At 38.8% G+C, this 24,644-nt stretch overlaps 1 protein-coding gene across 5 annotated transcripts in view; it reads right to left on the bottom strand.

Annotated features, from left to right (window-relative positions):
• grip1 (glutamate receptor interacting protein 1) overlaps positions 1-24,644 on the bottom strand; it is a 205,924-nt gene that overhangs the window by 19,480 nt on the left and 161,800 nt on the right. For 3 of the 5 annotated variants that reach the window (XM_066724611.1, XM_066724609.1, XM_066724610.1), the window contains exons 3-14: positions 20,582-20,717; positions 19,234-19,379; positions 18,885-18,968; positions 18,171-18,246; positions 16,898-17,043; positions 14,400-14,547; positions 13,916-14,085; positions 10,347-10,499; positions 6,769-6,921; positions 2,195-2,381; positions 1,413-1,558; positions 681-761 (exon numbers count right to left, since the gene is read on the bottom strand). In XM_066724611.1, the coding sequence (XP_066580708.1) occupies positions 681-761; positions 1,413-1,558; positions 2,195-2,381; positions 6,769-6,921; positions 10,347-10,499; positions 13,916-14,085; positions 14,400-14,547; positions 16,898-17,043; positions 18,171-18,246; positions 18,885-18,968; positions 19,234-19,379; positions 20,582-20,717 (1,626 nt within the window). The remainder of the gene's footprint in view (positions 1-680; positions 762-1,412; positions 1,559-2,194; positions 2,382-6,768; positions 6,922-10,346; positions 10,500-13,915; positions 14,086-14,399; positions 14,548-16,897; positions 17,044-18,170; positions 18,247-18,884; positions 18,969-19,233; positions 19,380-20,581; positions 20,718-24,644) is intronic. The other 2 variants (XM_066724613.1, XM_066724612.1) reach the window with 1 other exon arrangement.

A 24,644-nucleotide genomic window follows, 5' to 3' on the forward strand; every position in this document is an offset into this window, starting at 1 on the left:
GGACACAGTAAGAAATTGCTGATCTGCAAGTACTCTTCAGTTTAATACTTTGGCCTCAGTGTAATGCCCATGGAATTCCCAAGATTCATGCAAAAAGCTTTTCAGCGCTGCAGCGTTAAGAAGCTGCAATTATAAGATAAAAAGTAAAAAAATAGCAGGCATGTTAAAAAGAAAAAAGAAAATATCGAGAAGTAGTACAGTTATGTAACTTTGTGGTTCTTTCAGTTTCTCCTTCAGTCACTTTAAATCAAATGTGCTTCAGTGGAGTTTTAACCCTGTTTCACATCTATTCTGAACCCTTTTAAATGCACCGACATCAGAAGTCATCTAATCTCGCAGAATGTCCGGCCAGCAGAGACGCTTCTAGATCAGCAGTCAAATCGAATACTCCGCAAAACAAATTAATTATATTGGTAAAGCCGCTCTGGTCAGTTTCTTCACAGCTGAAGAGTCTCAGAGTGTTGATTGTGGAAACTAAGCCCATTCTTCCTGTTCTTCCAGTAAAGATAAGGCACAGCTGATTAGTGCTCGTTAGGACCGACATTAGATAGGGCACTTTCAGTTCAGTATGAACCGTAAAAGGAAAAAAACAACAATATACTAGCTAAACCTTAGTGTGACTAAAAATATCAACTTTAAACAAAGTATTTATGTTCACAATAACGAGTTGTGAAACTTACAACTGATGGTGATGCCGAGCTCCACACCAGGCTTCTTGGGTAGCTTTACGTGAAAGGTACCACTGCTGGGGATTACGGACTCTAGAGAGAAAACAGTGACCCAGTGAGACTTACACACAAACTACACAGATAATAGATAAAGAGAACACGAGAACGGAAGAATGGTAAGACTTCTAGTCCCTATAAATAAAAATCAACCCAATGTACCTTCTCCCCAACATCTCCCTGGCTGTACCTCATCTCAAAGCTGTTAGCACAAAGAAAAGCGGCTGCTGCCCAACAGGCACAAATTATGCATTAAGCCTGATGCTCCTAAAATTATCGTTCAATAATTCATGAATTCTCATTTCTGCCAGATCTGAAATAGGATTTTGTTGTAACGGTGCTGAATGATGGAAAGTACTTTGAGAATAAAAATCTGCATTACTTTTACTTATTTTTGATGTTAAAGAATAATAACTAGAAGATGCTTGATAATCACTACAGAAAACAGCGCATTAGAAACACTGATGAATCTAGGAATTCACCTTATAGAAAATATACTCTAGAATGTGAAAATATAATAGAACAATTCAAAATCTTAATTTACATAATTTTAATAGTCCACATCTATTCAGAATATCGTTTTTGTTTCATTAAATGTTTCTGAATAAAATGTACTGCATGCCTACATTGAAGGCTGTTTATTTTATGATCTTTAATGAAAACCTTGAATCAGTTAAATTACAGTACCTGCCACATCAAACTCGATCTCCAGGGTCACCTTGCTGGTGATGCTGGAGTCTCTGAGCAGCTGGTTGGTCTCCTCCAGGGTGCTGTCTTCGGTGGGGATGCCGTTAATCGCCAGGATGCGGTCGCCAATCTGTAGGATGCCACTCCTACACACAGGAAAAAAAAACAAAAAAACACTTGAATGAGTGCTAAACATATGAGCAGAATCTCTTTTTATATCCCCTCAGGTTAACACTGTAACCATGTTATACTTTCTCCTTATTTACTGTGGTAACGAGCACTGGCATCTTCAACTGTGCTGAAGACTGAAATGAATACAAAACTCGAGAACAGCAAAGAATCTTTAACGTACAAGAATACAATATCGATCATTTCCAAACAAGTTTGCCGAATCAAGAAACAAAAAATAAATGAAACTGAAAGGAAGCATCACAATGATCTTATTTAAAATGTCTGCGCGTGAGATTGAGAAGCTGACCATGACATTTCTCTGTCACAAGTGAGCATCTGGAAAGCATTATGGAAAGCGTACCAAAACACGGTGAAAAATTAATTAAATACAGCAAAGGTTAGAGAGAGTTCACTCATTAATAAAGTTTCACATCTTCAGTCAAATAACAGGCACCAGGTGCTTGGAGGCTGATTAGTCTTCTCTTCCTTCTCATGTAATGAAAGGCAAAAGACTGTGCCGCCCAAATAATGCTGTGGTGGGATGTTATATATGTCACATCCTACCCGTGCGGACCCAGTCCACTCAGGGAGGGACAGTCTAGGGCACTCACCTCTCCGCAGGGCTGTCTGGGTCCATGTAGGCGATCAGAGGAGGAGATGACAGGGTCTCCGTGGCAAAAACACCCCCTTGCAACTGGATCCCAAAGCCTAAGATGGGGTCACTGACCAGGGTGACCTCTGTGGTCTCTGTGTGAACCACCTGGCCTGCCAGGCCCAGTGTGCTAGAGGCCAGTGACACTGCAGACAGACAGACAGGAGAGGAGGACCATCACAGCTGTGCCACCTTCTCCACTCGTACAGAAAAGACCCCCCGTCACCACAGAGAACGGTCTCACTTCACACAGAAAAGACCCCCATTTACCACAGAGAACGGCATCACTTTAGATCAAAGCCACCTTTTTAAATGGAGCCGTCAGCTGTAAACCCTTAAGTCCATCAGAAACTCCCTAAAAAGGAACCAAACTAATGATACTTTAGGTAAAAATCCTGATTCCAGTCCTGCCCTCCACATTTTTCCTCTATCAGAAACATTGTTCTTTTGTATTAAGAGATGTACATTTCAAAATGTCTTTTTTTTTTCTCCAAGGTTTTAGAAATATGATTAAGACATAAGGTTATTTTGGGGAAATCAATTAAAGCATAGCAGTAGTCACAAAGTGGAAGACATGAAGATGAATGCATGACACTAAGGATGAATGAGAAAATATATCATTCTACAAACACTTCCATATATTTGATGATTCCATAGATTTACCTCATAAATTTCCCTTTTGAAATGCAAACCAGCAATATTATGTAAAGTTGCCTGCTTACTATTCTCATGCTACACAGGCTCCTGGGATCTGTGCAACAAAGTGTAGTTGGCAGTGTGTGGAAATGGAAAAACACACACTGAGAAAACTGAAGCAATCTACACTGGATAGGTTTTTGAAGAAAGGGGACATTTAATTGTGTTTTTTGATAGCTGTCTTTGAAAAAACAGTACGGTATGGTGTGCTAGACTCACAAAACTCATACAAACTTCAAGTGCCAATTCCCTACAGTGTAAATAAGAGGGATTAAGTTCATAGACATTGCTTAAGACATTTATGTTGCAATTTCAATCTCCAGCTCTAGCCTTCGTAAGATAGGAGGAAAACAAAGACATGTTCCCCAAATTTGATCATAACTGAATTTCTAAGTGTAGCCAATTTCATAAAGTACAGATGTGGCTTCTAAAGGGAAAATTACTACCAGTGATGCCTCTGAAAACCCATGTCTTTGAAATGTTGTAATTAAGGCCACTTATCACAGTATTGTGAAACGTAAAATAAATAGGACCTGAGGGCATAACCTATACTGTGTGAAAATTGTTCAGTTTGATCTGACCAAGGTGTAGATGCATCTGAAAATAAAATGAATAAATACGGCATATATAACCTGAAAGTGTGCCCTGAGTGATTGATACTGTGGTAACAGCAATCATTTGAAAAGGGGTCATATGATATGAGATTGAGGGTTAGGTGAGACAGGAACAGGACAAAATTGCATTTCACAGGCAGACAGATACAGGTTTTAGTATTCATATAAAATCCCAAAAGCAGGTTTCATTTTTGGACATTTTGTAGCCTTTTAAAATTCAAACAGTTTAATATTTTATCAGTTTGCAAATCAGTGGGGGTTAAATGTAGGTGTGTGATAGTGTGGGTGTCTTTCGTAGTCTGGATCAGGGCCGTTGGTTTTTACTGAAACCACTTGTATATATTGAGACCTTGTGGAAAACATTGAACAGACAACAATGGTGTAATTGTATATCACATCTACCAGCAGAATAATGCAGCATTTCACAAAGCTGTGACAGTGATAGGGTTTAAGGAAACCTCAATCCCATAGAAGACCTCTGTTAACTGATATTGAAATTCAGTAAGAGACTACAGGGACCAATTTAACACACTGCACTGGAAACGCCACTGTGAGGAACACGGGTTTCCTCCATGCACATCAAAATGTGGTTGGAAGATTCCCTTTTAGTATTGCAGAGGTCATTAAAGCCAATGTGGGCCTACATCCTATTAAATACACAGGTTCACTTTATTTTTATCTAGTCTGTTGTCCCAATACATTTGGTAACACAGTGCACGTGATTTATCAATTTAGTCTCAGGTCTCGGACTTGCAGGTTAAAATCCTTAACACAGAGGTCTCTGACATCCACAGATATGGCTGTGGACATTAAAGCTCAGTGCAGTGAAGCTTTGCCACAATCAATAAGAAACTGTTCCCCGAGGGCTTAAAAAAAAAAAAAAAATCTGTTATACAGTTCGGATTGTTCAATAGTGATTTACAGTGTACTAACCCGGGACTTATGGACGATTTAAAAAAGCTGAATTCAACACTTGAGACACATTTATTGTTTCAAACGCAGTAACGTTTTATTGCCAGTAAAGAGGATGGAAGGAGCGAATCGAAAATCTGAAGTACTCTATCTATCCATTTAACAGTCCAGCTGTGTGGCGTGGACAGAGACTGACTGCAGCCGAGCTCGATCGCCGGATATCTGTCTGCATTGTAGGAAGCAAACTAAGGCTTCCTGATGCTTATCGTCGCCAGCTCTGAATTCATCAGAGCGACATTTCTCTAAAAAGGTATTGTGTTGAGAGAAAATAATACCTGGATTTGTGCTGCGACGCAGTATGCTTACATAGATGGATTTGATCAATCTTTCATGAAGTTTGGACAGAAGCAAAGATAAATTAGTTTTTTGTAATCAAAGTAATGAAATCGAATCTAAAGACATTGCACTTTTTCTTTTAAATTCAGTATTTTAAAGTTTAAAGGTCACCCAAGGTACACAATTAACTACACAAAAGAACCAAGGACTTTCAGAGACAATGATCTCCTATAATGTATTTATATTTAATTGGATTTTCTCTGGCAGAACATTTTACTGCTCAAAATGGCACCTTATGGAAATTATTTCGAACAACACAGAGCATTAGCAGACAATTGCATTATGTTAATGTATGCCCAGTGAATCGGGATATTTCTGCCTTGTCTCGCTACATTAAATCTCAAAAGGTCAGTCCTGGACTACAGCAGCTTCACAGGAACAAAGCTGCCAAATTAGCACGAAGGCAAGGCGAGAAGAGAGATACCATATTGACAAAACAGACGAAAAAAATGTTGTGAATGTATGTATGAACAGTATAATAAGTCCTATACAATTCGACTAAACACAACTGATTTGAAAATAAAATGATGTTTAATAAATTAATGGCTGGAGTTTTTCTAATCGAATAATGCACGGTGATACAGGATGCATCAGTTGCGTGAGAATTAAAAACAGGCCACACTAAGTTGCTTTGGTTGGTGACAACTTTTACCCTGAACTGAGCCACTGTGCCCTCACCCTTCTCTGATGAGGAACAGGGTAGATCTTGCCTGGCTTGAACAGTTTATTTCTTGGGTTCAACTGACATTAACCATCTGCTCATTAGACTCATCAGGGGAAAAGGGGTCTGACTGTGAGATCCTACACACTGAAGGTTAAGTCAGCAGCAGCAGTATATAATTAAATGTGGCAGCGGAAAAAGTGAGGGCAGACTCCCTTTTTTCCCTTCTTTTGCCAATGCAATGACTGCTGGCGCTATAGCGATTTTATTTATCTTTGCTTTCCAGTCGTCCCCTTGGAGAGACAGGAGCAGATCCTGACCTTGCAGTCACCGTCTCTCCATCACCGTCCCCGCCCCCTCGCCCCCTCTTGTGTGCAGCGAAATTATCTGCTGCACTGTCATTAGAGGGCCTCTGCAGCAGCAGCAGCAGCAGGGTGTGCGTGCGAGAACATTTCCAAATCATCCTCACATCACATCGCTTTAGCTGGCAGTGGAAAACGACTAAAACCCAGGTGGGGAAACTTAACCCGAGGGCAACCTGGGTCACAGAGTGGTAGCATGCAAAACAAAAGCAACAGCAGAAAAAAAGCATTCCAATTTCTACATTCTAAAATCTAGAACCGTAGGATGAAAAACAAAAATGTGGTAGTTAAAAATGGCAGTATGTGTATAGACTCAGTAAACACGACTCCTAAGGGCTTGAAACAGCTACACCTGGTACACAAACCTTACATTTAAATGAATATGAACTGTATTTATTTTCTCTTTCTGAATCCACATGCATGTCTATTTTAATCTACGATCTCAGAAAGGCTGGTAGAAATTAAGATATTGTTTCACAGTCATGTTTTGGAAGTAGTTTCATATCCAAGTCCAAGGCCGACTGCCCCTTATCTGTCTGCCCCAGAAGAAAAAAAAGTCTTGGACACTCGCACTAGAGATGTGAAGCAGCCCACAAGGTCTGACACTGGGAGATCATTATTTTCAATAGAGCAGTATTGAGGGAAGGTAAATACATGAGCCTTGCTGCTCCAATGAACATTATGAAATATCTTTCAGGATCTAATTATAGGGCAGTGAGAGGTGTAATCTTTTTTCTACAAGCTATGATACGTGATACAGCTAGTGAATACTAATGCTTTGCAGGTAAGCGCTATGATGTTATTGAAATGGCTTAGAGACCATTAAGCCATTCATCACAAAAAGAGCAAATCATATGCCATGCCTAGCTGGGAAATGAAAAAGCGGACATACAGGAGCTCTTGTGGTCCTTCTTCTTCAGCTTCCTCCTCATCATGGTTCCCCGGGGGCTGGTGGGATACATGTTTCGGGGCAGGGTGCCCATGTTGAGGGAGCTCAGGCTGTAGGCGCTCATGGAGGTAGGAGAGAAGGATGATGATACCAAAGCTGGAGAGAGAGAGAGGAGTTGCAAAGGAAGTCAAAATCAGACAAGCACAGGAGATAGGGCAGCCTTTGGTTTCACAGCTCTACAGGTCACTGTGTTGTATAGCATCATCAAAACCCACCAGGGGCACGAAACTTACATTGAGATACTGTTTTAATTTTTTCCAAACCCTGACTAGAATCTTCTAGTTACGATCTTGGAACAAAATGGCTTGTGTTTCATATAATGGGCTCTTTGGTTCAACAAAGGTTATGCAAAGCCAGGTTCTTCAGATGCTATTCCTGCTGTAACCTTTAGCGATTCTGCAAATTACTGTAAGCAAGAAACAAATCGAATGAAATAACTCTTGTAAAAGGATGTACAACAGAAAAAGTCAATGTTATGTAACTGGACTTGTGGAGTAAATATGTTCAATTTCCACTTCACTGTCCAGGATCTGCACATTAGTGTAAGAGCAGTAAGGATTTGGCCTTTTTGTTTCCTTCCTGTACTTGTTATCCCAGAATAAAAAACCTGGACTCAGAAGACCTTTCTGACCTGCCTAATACTGTTACTTAATTCAATTCTCTACATTTTTTCTAGAAATGAGCTCCTCTATAGATTGTTTTATACAACTCAGGGACCTGTATCTGTAAAAAGTAAAATTAGAATTTCACTTTTTGTCCCAAATTCCTAAACATCCCCAGAGAGGTTTATCAGATATTTTACTGAGGAACTCTATTGTGACCTCCTTTCAAATAACAATGTAAACGGAGTGATCTCTATGCAGTGTTTGGTTATTTAATGCTGTACTATTCATAATTAAATAAAATGGTTTATTCTTGAAAACCCCATTGGGAAAATCACGATACTGAAACAACAAAGTCAAGAAAATCAAAATCTAATTACCTCAAGTAATTCAATCTTGATTTAATTGGACTTGATTAGAAACAATTAGTCCACGCTTTGTGATTAGGACATAGAACCGCAACAACTCACGAACATTGAAGATGAAGTCCCGTATACACTTTGATCTGTTTGAATAAATCGTTTATGCAGCCGAAATTCAACTTCAACATTTTGCTAGGCTTAGCAGGTATCTGGGGACCACATTAGAGAGGTGCTCGTCTTTACAGACATCAGATGATAGATGCATTTCATCTGCAGTGTCTTGCGCTCTTCTAAGCAATGCAAAGTGGTGGCCTCCGGAGAGCTCTCAGGTTGGTCTGTATGTTTATACCATGTCTGGAAATGGTAAATTTCTTCATTTCTATTAGAATTTTATTCTCCCCTATTAGGAAACTGTCTCATCCAATTTAAATTAGGAAATCACAAACTCATAACCTAATTGCCTCACACACATACTCAGGCATAAAATGGTCCATAAATACATATAATATAATTACTCTCTATGCGGAGTACTTTGATGATTTTAAATCAAAGCACACATTCATTCAATTCAATTCAATATTTGAACAGGCCCCGAGATAACTTTTCTAGAACACAATCATGTCCCACCACCACATACAATATTAATTCTATAGTACGGTACCATAAACGGAACATGGGGAAAATGTCAATGACAAAAAAAAAAAAAAGATTTTCCATTTTAATGATGGTGGATTAGCAGCAGCTTGGAGAATGGCGTGGCAATGATTGTTCACAAATGGCTTAAGCAGGCACAATACTACTGTGAAAGGGTACTACGCACACAAACAATATTGTCATTGAAATGCAACGGGCTTCTTAAAGCTTGATACTACCTCCTGTGTAACCCTTTAAGGACTGCAACAGAGCAAAATATCTGCGGGTTGCACCTGGTGGGGTTGGGGGATTTAAACCAGAAACCGATTTTCAGAACTTTTAACCTCCATGGATGACTGATACGCAAAACAGTGAGATGCACATAAATAACATCTGGACCAAAATGCACTGATCCTACCAGCTTTCACAACTCAGATTAGCAATACTTGATTCTGGATTTTAATTTGAGAGACAATTCCTGCATATACCTCGTGCAAAGCCTAGTACATATTCTAAATTACATTTCAGTGGTCCGGAGTTTTTAAATTTAGACCTGTTTATAGAAACATATATGTATATATTGGTCTGGAGGGGGAAAGTCTGAAGATGGTCTGTTCTTTATTTTTATTTTTTAAGAACTACAAGGAAAAGAACAGAGGTTATAATCAGGTAATCTTTAAAGGATTATCAAGAACCCACTCAAAAGTCTAGTACAGTGTGGAGTGTTTACAGTGAAATATATGAAGTGTAAGAAACACTCAGGGAGTGTCAGGTAAAGTACAGATTTATAGGCAATGCTCTCACTCTTACTTCAAGGAGCAATCTTGTTATTGATTGAAGGATTGGATCATTTTCTGTTGGTTTTCAATCAGTTTAGACTGCTTTATTCAAAAGTGAAAAGAAGTCTCAGTCCATGTAATGAACCCAGAATGACAGTTTGTTCAACATTAACAGTCTTTGACCGACCTCGTCAGGAATCGGGTTGCAGGAATGAGGTAAGGAGAGGTCAATACCCTTGCAGCTGATTTTTCATTTCCAGCCCCCGGGAATGTCCCAATCAATATGTCACTCCCAAAAGTCTCATTTTAAGATCAGTAAGTGCGTGGCCAGAATGTGAACTAAAATGGCCTCAGACATGTTTTATTGTATACACTGTGCACTGCAGTGCTTTATCACGGTGAAAATCAGGTGACAACCAGCTCTGAGCGTTCAGCCTAAAGAAAGCTGTCCAGCTGTAAATATAAAATGCAATTAATATAAAGTTAATAACTAAGACAACACGTTTTGTTCTGGCCATTTTTGTGTGAGGTTGCAGTTTGACAAATATGATGTCAGAAAAATACATACGAAGTGCAATCCTGTTATTTTGCATGTTAATAATAATCATTAAAAAAATCTTTTTATTATGCATTTTTATAATTCTGATATTTTTTAAACGTATAATATATAATATTAAAGTAATATGTTATGTATTTTACAATGTTCTTTCCCCCAAAGTCTACACATTTGTGTTGCCATGATTGACACATTGTTCTGTTTTCACTTTATTATGATGTTGCCACGTTATCTGCTCAGGTAGGAAGTCTATACACAACCATGTGGCCATAACAGGACAAAACTTTGTGCAGGTCTGAACTGAGTTTCAAGATGTTAGAGCGTATTTGATTGCTCTCCATTTAGCACGCATAGTGAATTGTTCTGACGATTGAAATACTGACTTTACAGCCTCATTGCATTTCAGGGACAATAACAGATGAAAGACTGGGCTCATACTTCTCTCTCTCTTTGTTTTTTGGACAGAGAGAAAAAGGATACTCAATAAAACTATTTTTAAAAAGAAAATAATGCAAAAACAAACGAGCAAACAAGAAAGGGGAATGCAAATGACAGGAAAAGGGAGGAGGAAGAAAGCAAGGAACATTACGAAGGTTGTTTGGAGAGGATTTCTGGTATTTCGAGGCTTGCGTCCTGGAATGGTCAGGGTGGTAGGTGTTATAATGTTGGTAGGGAAGGAAGTTGCTGTTGTTGTTGGCACAGGAGTCCCACGTGAGCTGCCTGTTGCTTCTTTGCACCTTGACTGTCCACATGAAGGGATGACAGGTATTGCATAACAAAAGAAAAAGTAAATCAAACAAACAAACAAAAAAAGCACCAGAAAATAGGGACAGGTAACTAGATGACTGAAAAAGGGAAACATCAAAGTAATAGAGTTAAGTTGGTAGAAAAAGATTGTATCTGTTTTGTGGGAAAATAAATTATCAAAATTTCCATTCAGGTATGGTAAGTTGAGGCCTGATCTTTGATTATGTATGAGATGTGTAGTTATTGTGAACAGAGGGCGATCGAGATCATACTTTCATTCATTCATTCTTTCTTTTGCAGTTCCACTGGTACTGAATTGGAAAGTGTGTCAATTTACTTGTGCTATAAATTGCTTTCATAAGAGATAGGAAATGAAGCAAACAACACAGAAAGATTATATGTGTTACGTATATAAAAAAAAGTGACATTTGTATTAAATCAGGCACGTATCTGGCACTCTCAAATTTACTGTGTTGCTCTCATTAAAGATTATTAAAAGGCAAATCCCACTGTGCCAAGGTCTTGACTACTGGGTAACTGAAAACATAAAATCGGAGCTTTAAACACAGTTGTCAAGCAGGTAACTTAATGGTGACGTCTACAGCCACCAGACATTTTCAAATTGGTATTGGTTACCTTTTTTAATAATCAGCAAATCCTTATATGGTAATTCGATTCTGCTTATGTCCATGTCCTACTCAGATCAACTGACTGAAATTCATGTGAGGACTGTCTTCTGTATTCTCACACATTATAATCCCAAAGTGGAAAATTAATACACGTGTACAAACACAAATATATAGAAGACCATTCTTACACCTCATTCATAAGTCATCGCTGGGTGTATGAATCGTCTAACTAGAAATGCTTTATAAATCATTCAGATATGCAACTACATACCAGATAATAATTATTCAAGACCTTAGAAACACCTACAGACTAATTCCCTCTGCAATTAAATTTAACAAGATTTGAAGTTAGCAGGGATCTGGGGACCCTGACCTTATTTTCAGAATTTTATTTTCAAGATGCATGAATGAAATTACTTTACTTCCTGGAAATATGTCAATTGGGTATAATGTGGAGGAAATGTCTCAATTATGCAGCTCCATTTCAAGTGACCTCTAGGGACAGGACACCTTATTGTTATGCACCGCTTCCATCCCTGGCATATAAAGCTATCTGTAGTCTCCTTGTAAATCAGAACCTAAATTCCTGCTCTAAGCCACCCTGTGTGAACAATACAAAATAATCCCAACGTTAATTCTGTAAAGCTGCTTAGTCAATGGAAAAACTAACATTCTTCTGATTAATATTATTTTTGGATTACTGAAATTGTCTCTATTTAGAATTATTTCTAATTTCTAATTAAATCGATCAGAAATCTCTTAAAAAAAACCTACAACTCCCCAAATAACTTAAGGTAGGGTATGTAATTCGATTCTCAGATTAAAAACTGTTTTTGAATCTATGGCAAAGGGAATGGAACATAGAATAAGAATTGTAGGAGGCAGAATTGAAAGCAAACATGATCAAAGTACGTGGAAAACTTCAGAAAGTTATGTCAGTGATGCTTGACATCCTATAAGACAGGTACAGAAAAACACTAGAGCTCTTTCAAGCACTTCCTATTGCAACTGAGCACTTAAGACTACCTAGTAGTCACTAATGAAAGCTCCAGAAGAATATAATTTCACCTTCACAAGCGTGAACAAACTGAAAAGAAAAAACAAAAAGCAATGAGCCGTAGAGATACTGAAGAAAGTTTTGGCACAATGTATTAAATACAGTCTGTCCGTGTCTGTCACTGTGGGAGTTCAATGTTCAATCTTTTTTGGTTTTAATCCTGTTTAGGCATTGCACTAATGCGTCATTAAAATGCCAATTATGAAAATACATTTTCAGAATTGCTTGTGCATACAATGCAAATCTAAATAAAGGGGCAAAAGACTGGACTGATAACAACAACAGAAGTTAATTCGCTGGAATTGAAGAGCTTAAGAAGGTGAGGCTGTTTACTGGAAAGTGACAGAATATCACTGATTTAATCTCAATATGGAAAGGTCATCCAGTATTTACAGATGAAACCAATTAAATTTGATCAAAGAAGGCCTTTATGTTGAAATAATTAATTTATTTTGTTCGTCATCTAATTTCACAGCTGTCTGCAGTAGCCCAGGTTTCTATGTTTCTTTGCTGCATTTCCATTTCCTAGTCTGATCCCCAATTGTTAATTAATCTATTCATGAGGGAAAGCAAGGTATAGCAATGGGTGCAGGAGACTTTGCTTCCTTTGGCCTCAAGGTCACATGGAGACCTCTAAAAGATCCAATCAGCAGGTACCACAATTTCACAACACCGGTCGCACCTCCTCTCAGCACAGAAAGACAAGACTGCTCGATACGCAAAATGATATTTTGTAATGGCAAAGAGGATCGCATTGGGAATGAAGCTGTAGCAGCACGATGATCTGACAGTGATAGACGAAGCTTTTGCTGTAATGGTCGCTTGAGGGAAATGAAGGCACTTTCTCACAGTGGGAAACTGTGCAACCCTGCTTCCAGCTCCGCACACGAGCAGAGCACATCAAATAAGATACAGCAGAGGAAATAGTAAAGGATCTGTGGATGAGTCTTATGGAAATTAAAAGTGAGCCAAACAAGTTCAGAGGACATCAAGAAAATGTATTTTAATGACAGGATCAATATCGGTGCTGTCTTTTTTTCCCCTGGTGCTGGCAGTGCTATGGATTATAATATTCCAGATCAGACTAATCAAAAATCTTAAAGACACAGCTGTGATATGTCACCGAGTTCAGTAATAAACTGATGAACAGACAATCTTGAAATGAATAACAATACAGTGTGTGAAGACTGCATTCCCTGCCTCACGTCACAGCTGTTATTAAACCTAAATCATGTTCTGCATCCCTTACGAAAATGTCAAACAGTCGAGCAGTGCTTCAAAACCCCAAAGTGCACCTGTGCATTTCCGTTGAATCATATTTACCAAGGGATTTTGAAACAGTGTGGTGGTACATACTCATAAGAACAACCAGGGCAGTAGAGATTAATAAGAATGGCCTTTTCTGATGTGAAATGCTCGATCTTACTGTAGAGACTCTTACAAGACTAGAGTGAACAACCAGCTGAAAAATGTCACTCAAAGGTTACTGAATTGTTTATGACCAACTGGTTTCCGGTAATTGTTGATTCACATATGAAAGTTGACCTTGAAAGACAAAAAAATAAATAAAGGAAAAAGAAAACTAGGCTAGTCTCCCTCAAGTGCAACAGTGTGAGTCTGGCTGTCATCTGGCCTGTCAGCTGCTGTGTCCCCCAGCCGGTCCCCTGGCCCCGCAGCCCAGCGCAAGGAGCTGTCATGTCGGGCAGCCCCTGGCGGCACGCTTACCGTGGTCAGAGCCCTTCAGAGCCAGTCTCGTCTGGTGATGGGGGAGGATCTCCAGCTTGACGTGCTCACAGGCACTGGCGAGGAGCTGGGTAGACTCTGCTAATGTGCAATACTCCATGCTTGTGCCATCCACTGACAAAATGTGATCCCCGGCATGCAAAGCACCGCATCTGCAGAGCAACGGGATGACAAAAAAGGTGAATTTAAAGCTAATTACATTTGATTAAATACTTAATAGGTCTTGTACTTGTAATAATTCTGCGTTAGCAATACTAGCTAATCCTATTTTTTTTTCTCTCGAGAATATTGATTGAGAAACGTAACAATATTCTGATCTCAAAATAATTGGAAAAACAAACAAACTGCCATTTATTCTGACAGATTCTTATGGCGTATACATCCTATACAAGATTTGTATAACGACCTCTCTGCAGTTGTATTTCTAGAACTTCAGTTGAAAACATGCAAACCTCAAAATATTTACCTGTCTGCAATACTTGCGGGCTTTATTTTGTCAATGACAATGACCTGCTTGTTACAGTACATAGAGGTAGTTAACGCAACTCCCAAACTCGACCCCGGAGATTTGGCAACTTCAACCAGCAGGGGCCCAGAGGCCGTGGCTATTGAATCTGTGTCAAGACAAAACAAATGGGGACGGGGGAGCTTAATTTAATCTGATTGGAAAGTGGTAGAAAAATGTTACGCACACAACAGATAAAAGAAAACTTAGGGTTCGGTTCTATTCTGTCCTTTTTCTGCTACAGCAAGGCTTTTACCTGCAGGTGCAATTGTTAGTAAGGGAAGAGAGGCTGGCAGGAGCGAACAGAAAGACATAAACAGTTAATTGCCATCTCATGGGCTGTTTACCATGCTGGCTGATACAGCGCGGCTCACCATGCGGGAGAGGAGACTGTTATAAATAACTCTCATTAGTTGTAAAAGAAGTGGTGTGTGCAAGCTGGGTAAAGTGCAGTAGAATAACAAGGGGCGAGGGGTGATGATAAGGAACGACCATCAATAACAGAGCCCTGGCAGAGAGGGATGACTTTTCTAGCACTGATGTCAAACAGCCTTATGAAAAATGAAAATCGGCAGCACATTAATTATTCACGAATAAAGATGTCTCAATCATTAGGATACCCCCACCATGACCAAATCATTTTAACTCTGCTGTGATTTATTAGCCATGGAGTGCAATGAGAAGCATGCTGATGAATGTGTGAGCAGAGTTAGTCTATATATTTGTAATTGTTTTTGTTTAATGTTTCTTTCTGATCATTTAAACTGCAATGCGAAATGTGTTCCCCCACACAGAAAAGATTTGATCAGTTAGTCACTGCTGAAAGGTTCATTTTAATTACCCACAAAGCCTGTTCTGAAATGCACATTATCTCCAACACTGTAATGAAAGAATCAAACTTGAATAATAAGTACACAGTATATATTTTTCACTGTAAGAGCTAGCTTACTCAAACTGTCATTTATTTCAGTCAATTTAACCTATCTTTTGGTATTTTTATTGCTTTATATTCAAATTAGGATTGCAAATTCAAATTTTGCAACTTCACAGCAAGCCTCAAGTGAAAAAGCCTGTTAATCTATAATTCTTAACATCTGATTAGAATAATCAGTGTATGTTACAAAGCTACTATACACCTACAGGGACGGGACTCAAATCTCCCAACATCTCCATTCCCCGTCTGAACAAGACTCGGCTACAGCGAGGCAAATCAAAGCAGTTCTGTTTTTTGTTTTTCTGTCAAAAGCATTCTCTCAAATAAACGAATTTAAACAACTTCAAAGGGTCTGTCTGCGACTGTCTTGGAGAACTCAAAGCCCTATCAGAAGAGTGCATTAAATAGATTAACAGAAGTTATTCATATATATACACAGTATATTGGTGAAATACATTACTGACGTGTGTGCTTGAATGTGTGAACATAAATAAACCTCACTTTCATTTCTTAAATCAAATCAATCATAGGGTATGTAAAGGTAAAGGATATCTGTACAGAAAACAATTTCTACATAAACAGGTCTGTGATTAATTAATTTATATCAGTTTCAATAAAATAAACCAATATAAATCATGTTCTGGAATTCAACAGGTTCCAAACACCAGGATTCCTCACAATATAAGCAAGCATATTTCCTGACTGCCTCACTCACTCCGAGGAAAGAAAATATTAAGTTTTAATTTATAAGTATATACATTTTTTTTCAACTTTGAATAAGCCTGTATATATTAATATTAACTTGCTGTAGCTTGTAATATTTAAAATAAATCATGAACTGTGATTTAATAAGATGAAAGTTGTTGCATAGCAATTCAGAAATGTAATCCATTCCCGCATGGTGACATTTCCCATCACAGGACTGTAAAACTATAAAACTGTCTTTGTGAACTATTTATGAATGGTGAAAAAAGATTTTGAATGGGTTTGTAGAGTATACTGTCTGACAGCTCAGAGTCAGTATGCGGTATTTCAAAGAAAAACAGACTCGATTGCAAACTCAATTAAAACTAAAGCAAGATGGAAAACTGAAACCAGATCCCTCTGTATGCAGAGACACCTCTCTAAAATGGGCAGGTTTCATAAATTACATTATTTAAATGGCTATAGTCAAGACAACATTAGTCTGGACTTTTTTCACATACTTGGTCATATTACCAGTGGTGTAGTTGAGGGCAGAAGCAGGCATATGCCTTATGCCTAAGGGAACTTTGTGTATGCCCGCACAACTTTGGAAGATTTTATAAATCCTATAACGAATTCTGTCATTCGTCTACCATTCCCCGGTCGACAACCAGGTATTAGAGTTGGCGCAGGATGTGAACTAACAGTTATGGGGGTTTGCAGCCCTTACCGAGGTGAGCTACACAAGCACATTGCACCTGTTGTGTCTCAATCTGAGGTAGAAGCAAGGAAGGAAGAAAGGAAGAAAGAGTAAGGAAGAGAGAGGGCTGCTGTGCCGTACCCATGATTGACACGTCGTACTCTATGAGCAGCGTGGCCTCCTGCCCACACTGCTTCAGGATGCTCATGGCCTCGGCGTGGGAGGTGCCGTGCAGTCGGATGCCATCAATACTCAGCAGCCTGTCTCCCGACTTAATAGTCCCTTCCCTGGTGGAGAGACAGTGAGAGGGAGATCGGCTGAGTGAAACACTTCAGCTCAGCTCTGCGAAGAAGCTGCAGCGAGCACACATACGCACGACTTCCCCTTCCTTACAAGGAAAGTCCATTTTAAATCATTGCTAAGAACAGCGTTACTCATGCCCGGTCCAGGAAAGACCCATTCTCATCACACCTGAAGTCGTTAGGACTTAAACTGAATGAATAATTGAAAACACCGCTTTTCCCTGTCGGTACCACTCCATATCTGTAAAACCCCCTGTTTTGTGCCCCTCTGGGTCCATGAGTATCAATGAGCAAAAAGAGCTGAAGGACAGGATTCAAATGCAAATTAAATAATTGGCATACCCAAGACTTATTAAAATTCATTAAATGAGGAAAAAAATGAATATTGATAAACTTTAAATTAAAATTACTTTTTTTTATTACACATGAAAACTGCTGAGGCATGGCAAAGCACTGAATTCCATTTCCCTGATATGAAATAGAAGCAGAATCTACTGGTAATTTATTCCAAGGTTAAAAAAAAAGAAAACAGTAATAATGCATGGAAGACCAAATCACTCATCAAACCCAATGACAATTCTGCTTGTGTGACTGACAATGACTGATGATTACCCCTTCACTCTTAAAGTTGGTAAAATAGTCATAACCACTCATATTAAGGATATTACAGATAATTTAGAGTAGCAAAACACATTTGAATTGCACGTCCAATGGGAGTATATGAAGAAACCCCCCTCGTAAGAAACCGCAATGTCTAATGAATGTAACATTTCTCTACTTGAAATATCTAGTACAAAAATGTTCAGGAGATCTTGGGGGGTCTTTTGGTTTTCTTCCCAATGGAGCTCAGAGTGTCTACATTGAATCAGTTATCAGTTTATCAGTCAAGATGAATGAGAAATGTAGTTCTTGATTTAAGAAGCTGCAATACTGAAGCATGTGACCTGCAGGTTGGGGATACGCTAAGTGGGAACTGGTCTGATGAGTCAGGGCAGCCACTTACAAGGGACTTTCCTGGTTCAGAGGGCTCTGGTTCAATCTGTGAATGCTGTTCTCAAGGAACATCAGGATAAAACATCAGGATCATCTCTCACTGATCTGGAATGTCTTACCTGTCCGCTGGCCCGCCCGGCCTGATGGTCGTAATGACAACCGGACGAGATTTGTTTCTGTCCTCGTGAGCCCCTCCTAGAAAAGCCAAAACACAGAGCCTTGTCACCTCCACAATTGCCCGCAGTGCAGAAAGAGGGGTGAGAAAAAACTGAAGCTGAATTATACAATTTCTTTGCTAATGTCGCAGACTTGGAGTGAGAGAAAAAAACGGCAATTAAGCAAAAATGGAAAATAAAATAATTGCTGATGCTTTGTACTGAGAATGAAGACGGCCTCACAATGGATGTTCAAATGTAAAACATAAATGCAACAGGATAAACACGAAATAGATGAGAGTTGGGAGAATATGACACCTCTTGGGATTTGCATAATTGACACAACCTAAAGTAATGTTTATTTCAGGTGCTTTGTATTACAATATCTCAAAGCTTAAAAAAACAAAACAAAGCAAATGTGTAGTACTATTAGCCTCTGAAAAATGCTGGCAGATGGAGTTCGTGCCCACAGAGTACTGTACCCTTCTAAATATGACTAATATTAATCATGCTGGACCTGATGGGGAGAACATTTACACAGTGGGCTCTTACCAGTGTTAATTATCTTAAAGGATGAGCAATACAATTCAGATTATTTAACCGAATACTGTAGAAAGCAAACGGCTCTTACATAAATTAATCCAAATTACCCACACACCAGGACTGTTTCTTACATACCTCTAATGACAAATCCAAATGTGTTGCCTTCTTTGTGCAAAGTGACCTCTACATTTTTAAAAATCACCCCTGAACCTTGAACAGCTGCAAATACAGCAAAAAAGACAGTTAACAAAAACAACAGCAAACCAAATGAAAACAACTATATTTTAACAGCCTCTGGGCCTGGATGCGTAGTCATCCCATTTCTCTCCCATGAGCTGAAGGTAAGTGACTTGAAGTCTGATTATAACAATCTGTGACACGCAGATAACTAACAACATATGTTCATTTCATAATGATCATAAATACAATACCAATCATTATCGATACATAGTAATAATAAATACATGAGAAGACAATTACTTACAGATAGGTGGTAGCTCATACTCCACTTCCAATACCACTCGCTCTCCCACATTTTTGAGAAGACTGATGATCTCATCGTGTCGAAATTTGGTAAGATTAATCCCATTTACCGATTTAATGTAGTCTCCAACATTTAACTGGTCACTCCTGTAATAAATAATAACAAGACATTGTTTTATTTTCTCATTAATTTTTTTTTTTTTTTTTTTTTTAATGGTCAGCCACTCCCTTAACTAATGTTGTGACTTTATTGTACAAAAAAAGAAACCATGACAAATAATGCAAGGGCAACAAACCATTGATCATAAAACTGAGCAAACACAAAAACATCCTGCCATGCAGGGTGCTATTAATACCATGGATGTGATTAAACCAAACCGTTTTTTTTTCTCAATGCTTATTTTAATATGGGTAAGTGTCCTCTGGGTTTGTGATGCACACCCATAATGCTCGACTGTTTCTGGGATCTGAACATCGAGGTTATACATTAGTTTTGCCTTTGTTACAAGGCTATTAACACTGCTGGCATGCGATCAGAGTCAAAGAGTGATTTAGTATGCCACTGGACTCCAGATAAACATTTCTGTCACCACTGATTGAGTATCCATGGCTCTAGAAGGCAATCATATAACAGCATAGATCAAAAGTTACATCATTTCACTTTGTACAATGAAATTAAAAAGGTAACTTGAACCCCTGAAACAAGTCAAGTTTCATATTCACATCAATGCTTTTGGTTGTGCCAGTCTCATCTAATGTAGACAGTTGGAAATGTAACTAATTGAACCCGAGATCTCTTTCACAAATGTGTTAAATTATTCAATTTAATAAATATTGTTAATTTATCTTTTTTTTTTACATGCAGGTATACATACAGGTATACATGCTTCAAATATACCTCTGACAAAGACCATTCATGCTAGTATATGGTGCTTCAGATTTTATAGGGAAATAATTTAGGATGCATGGTGACAATACTTGTATGTAGATGTTAATGACTTAAAAGAAAAAGGAAAATAACAAACAAAAGGAAGTTAACAGACCTCAAATGAAATTTAAAAAAATCATAGGATAGTCCTGCAAAGCTACTGAATCCAACTGTAGTCAGACCCAACAATGCATTTCTGAAATATAACTTCAGTTGTACTGCATTAAGATTTCATATCAAATGCAATATTTAAAAGAGAAATGTGTTCCGGGGTTGAGTCTCTCTGTATAGTGCAGGCGCTGCGGGTGTCAGAGCGAGAGAAGTGACCCTTGAACCCTGCGAAGAAGCCACTAATTGAGCCAGCGCCTGGAGTGTGCTTAAGAAGGGAATAATGTATGAGCCGCAGCCTGGGCACTGTTACCTAGCAGCGATGCCTCCTTGGCGCAGATTAGACACTCTGGGTTTGCCATCCTTGTCGACGCCGCCGGAAACAGTCAGCCCCAAGGTGGTGCCCTCCTTCTTCATCAGCTCCACTAGGGTCGAGCCCTTAAACTCATCTAGAGAGGGAGCACAGGAGCAGGAAGTTATCTCAGAAGCGATGGAAAGATGTCAAATGACACTTCTGCACTGGTGAGGCAATCACTGTTTTCCGCTCCCGGTTCAGTGTCGCTCCCACAGCTTATTTGTATTTTTTGTGCTGCCAGGTTTTTCATCATTACAGCTCAATTAGTGCTGTTGGGGGAAACTCCCTCATGGCAGCTTGCATCTGCATTGATAACATTTACAATTTACAGGTGCTGAACATTCCTATTAATTGGCAGGGTGTTAACAATGGTTGGCCACATTCCTCACATCACACTCTGAACTCAACTTCAATATTAACCACTTCTGACAGATACAGTTTAAAATAGTTATGCCTACCCCCCAACCCCACCAATAAAAAATAATTACTCTAGTCTCATCACACTCTCGACGTGCCCTATATGCAGATAAAGAGTGAGGGGAGAAATTATATGCAACGACCCATGTTCTCTCCACTTCACAAGACATGTCCCGAGGTACATTTTCACAGTTATAAATCTTTCAATATTATGCATTGGAATACAGAAGAGTAAAATTGAGTTAATAATCATATTTTACTTATTTTTTTTGGTGTGGGAGGTCATCGCAGCTTTGAGGTGTTATCGGAGAGAGGGAATGGAAAGAGATTAAATTCTGTATTTTACATTCTGCACAGCAAGATCAGTGCATAAGCAGCAAAGTCTTATTCAGTTTTGGTGCTGAAGCAAGCTCTTATTTATTAAGATGCCAACCGAATCTAGGAAACAAAAGGAACGATAGAAGACATAAAGCATTTAAATGTTTTTTCTATTGCAGGAAAGACAGACAGAGTGTTTGTTATCAATACTGAGGAACAAATTGAACATTCAAGTTTTCTATATCACAAGAATCCCCTTAATGTTACTCCAGCTAATGCAATTTCTGAAACAAATGAAAAAGCTACAAGTGTTCTTTAGGTTAGTGGAATTAACTGTCTAGTAAAGAAGAATGCAGGCACTGGGGCTAATTCAAGTAATACATTTCAACAAGATTTCTGGTATACCATGCAGATAAATACTTTTTTTTTTCTTCTTTTAATAAACTAGAAGACCTTGACATCAAGAGACCACCTTTCCCACCCCCGAGAGGAAGTGGATTTCAAGACAACGCCTGCAGTGATACTCGAGATGTGACTGCGGTCCTAATCTTGAAACTCTGAGAAAGCTGGAGTAATTGTAGTAACGTTCAGTTCGGCCACCATGGTGTCTCCTCTTTGATGGTCCTACCTCACAATCATCCTGGCACGGCGCCCTGGATGTGCCGAGAACAGCTGACGTGTGAATACCAGCTGCATTCCTGCCTGTATCAAAGCGCCACTCGGCTGCCATAAGCACGCCTTATTCACAAGTTGTAAACGTAGGGAATAGCATTCGCTGGAGACTGGGCCAGAACAGTTCAGCTGCTGTGCGATGTGTATACGGTTACAATGAAAAGAACTATAAAGGGAAGCAAAGAGACAGGACGACGTTGCTGTTGCTGTTGAGTGGAGGACAAGCACCCTGCAATTACCCATTAAGAACGGCAGAAATGGCTTAACAGCACAAATGAAAATACATCTGGAACCTTGATGGAGGGGAAATTGATCAATAAGAAGCAAACACATCTGACAGAATAAATGTTAATAACAGCAATTTGTTGTAGTGTTTTTGACACTTTAACAGCTATAAAAAAAAAAAAAAGAAAGAAGCACAAATTACAAGATGGAGGAGAAAGTGGTAGCAATTACCGGTGTATCTTTTTAGATTTTACAGTTTTTTGCTGTGGATTGTGCAAACCTTGCTTCCCACTTGTCCTAACAGAAAGGATTGTCAAGCCGAGTATTGGACCAATCTATCAAACTTTCACAGGCAGACACCACATAAGACGCCCCGGGCCACAGCTTAGTTTAGGATGCTGCACAGCTTCCAGGACACTGCCACGGCATCCCAAGCTTCTCTCAATATCGTTCACTCTATCTTCCATGCATTTGTGCATTTTGAAAACGGGGAGTTGTCTTCTCATTGTCATATGTGACCACTTTCACATTTAGCTTCACTACTTTATTTTTAACTGGCTATTTGTTTGCATCAAGGATCCATAGTAATAACAAACTACCAAACACACGGCCTCAAATGACATGCCACATGCCACGAGCTGCCCAGGCTGGAAAATGTTCAAAATATTTATCTAAATATGTCTGAAAGGGATGACTTTCCATATAGCTTAGGGAGGTAAGGTTTTAAGCGAAGTCTCAGACAGATAATCACCAGAAGTACAGGAAGTTGAAAGCATGATGGAGTGTCCTTCATTTCACCCCTAATGACCTAGTTCAAACTCACCAGTGATGTGACGCTTTCAGGTCTTTTGTTTTTCAGAGGGCCTTGAGTCCATATCTCAAAGCCTTATTTCAAGCAACGCTCAAGATGGCAAGAAACGGTTGAAAGGCAAGAACACAGATTTCTAACTCAGAGGCAGTGTCAATATGTGCCAGCTATGATAGATTTTGAATGCAGTGGAGGAACACAGACTTATGGTCAACCAAAGAACTTCAGATCTTTGTGCTACCCGGTCACCTTTCATCCAAGTGTGCATTTAGTAATGGTTTATGGTAAATAAAAGAACAGTATAAAAATCACTTTTGGGAAGGGTAGAACAGAACATCATTAAATAAATACATAAAATGAGCCTGTAATGGTTGAATTTTTCAATTCTAGTCTACATTAAAAAAAAAAAAAAAAAAAAAGTTAATGTATTTCAGTTTAATCAGAAATTCCAAAAGGGTGAAGAGGGATTTTTCAGGGCAGATAATGGTATGTTGTTGCATTTTGCTGAATCAAACACAAAAGTCAAAAGCTAATCTGCCTATTAATTTGGCTCTCCAGAAGGCAGGATTGATTATTCCCCTCATGGACATGCAGCAGTCCCCGTGTTGGTGAGTGTGGGCTTTTCTATCCCTCACCATTGTCTTTCAGTAATCAATCACAGCGCCCGGTCCCCAGGGAATAATGTGTGTATAATGAATGACAGGTATGTGAAAATGGAAGGATGGAACAAGAAGAGATCATTCATGAGCCGATATATTTTACTTATCTTTACATAAGCAATGGGGAAAGAAAAAACAATTCAGTAGGGCAGCTACAACTGTAATGAAACTGAGGCTGCAGGTAAACAACGTTTCCCTTAATTATGTAATGGCTGAAAGTTACTGTTATCAACTCATTAAATGAGGGACATATTGAGCATAGAGGTTTTATGGAACAAATTACAAAAACAGCTACACATCAAACAGGTAGATTGATATGTATATTTGCAGTCATGGACTTGTATTTAACAGCCAGGGCATTGAAAATGGGTCGTGGATGGGTATTCCAGCATGACAATGACCCAAAACACACAGCCAAGGCAACAAAGGAGTGGCTCAAGAATAAGCACATTAAGGTCCTGGAGTGGCCTAGCCAGTTGCCAAACGACTCACTCTTAAATCAAACAATGAAATAATAAATTAATTAATAAATAATGGTGTTACATGTTAATATGCTATAGATAGTTCAGGATAGTTTTTTTAATTAAAGACAATTTCAGTCCATTAGGAATAACACTAATGTAGAACTGCACTGTAAATACCACATTAAATAACTGTGGGTAAATTAATTATCACTATAATTTGTGACATATGAACAATGTGTTTGAATGCACTTCAGTGTCAGTTGCTGATTAATGTTTTAATTGCAAACATTTTAAACAGTTAGGAAAAATGTCATTAGGAAAATTAAAATAATCCATTACATATAGCTAAAATAGCTCAATCCAGCAGATTATACAGTTAGGCCATAAATATTTGGACAGTGACACACCTGTCAACAAATTGTCACTGTACACCACCACAATGGATTTGAAAGGAAACA

This window comes from Amia ocellicauda, chromosome 15 (genome assembly GCF_036373705.1).
Source record: "Amia ocellicauda isolate fAmiCal2 chromosome 15, fAmiCal2.hap1, whole genome shotgun sequence".
Classification (NCBI taxonomy): domain Eukaryota; kingdom Metazoa; phylum Chordata; class Actinopteri; order Amiiformes; family Amiidae; genus Amia; species Amia ocellicauda.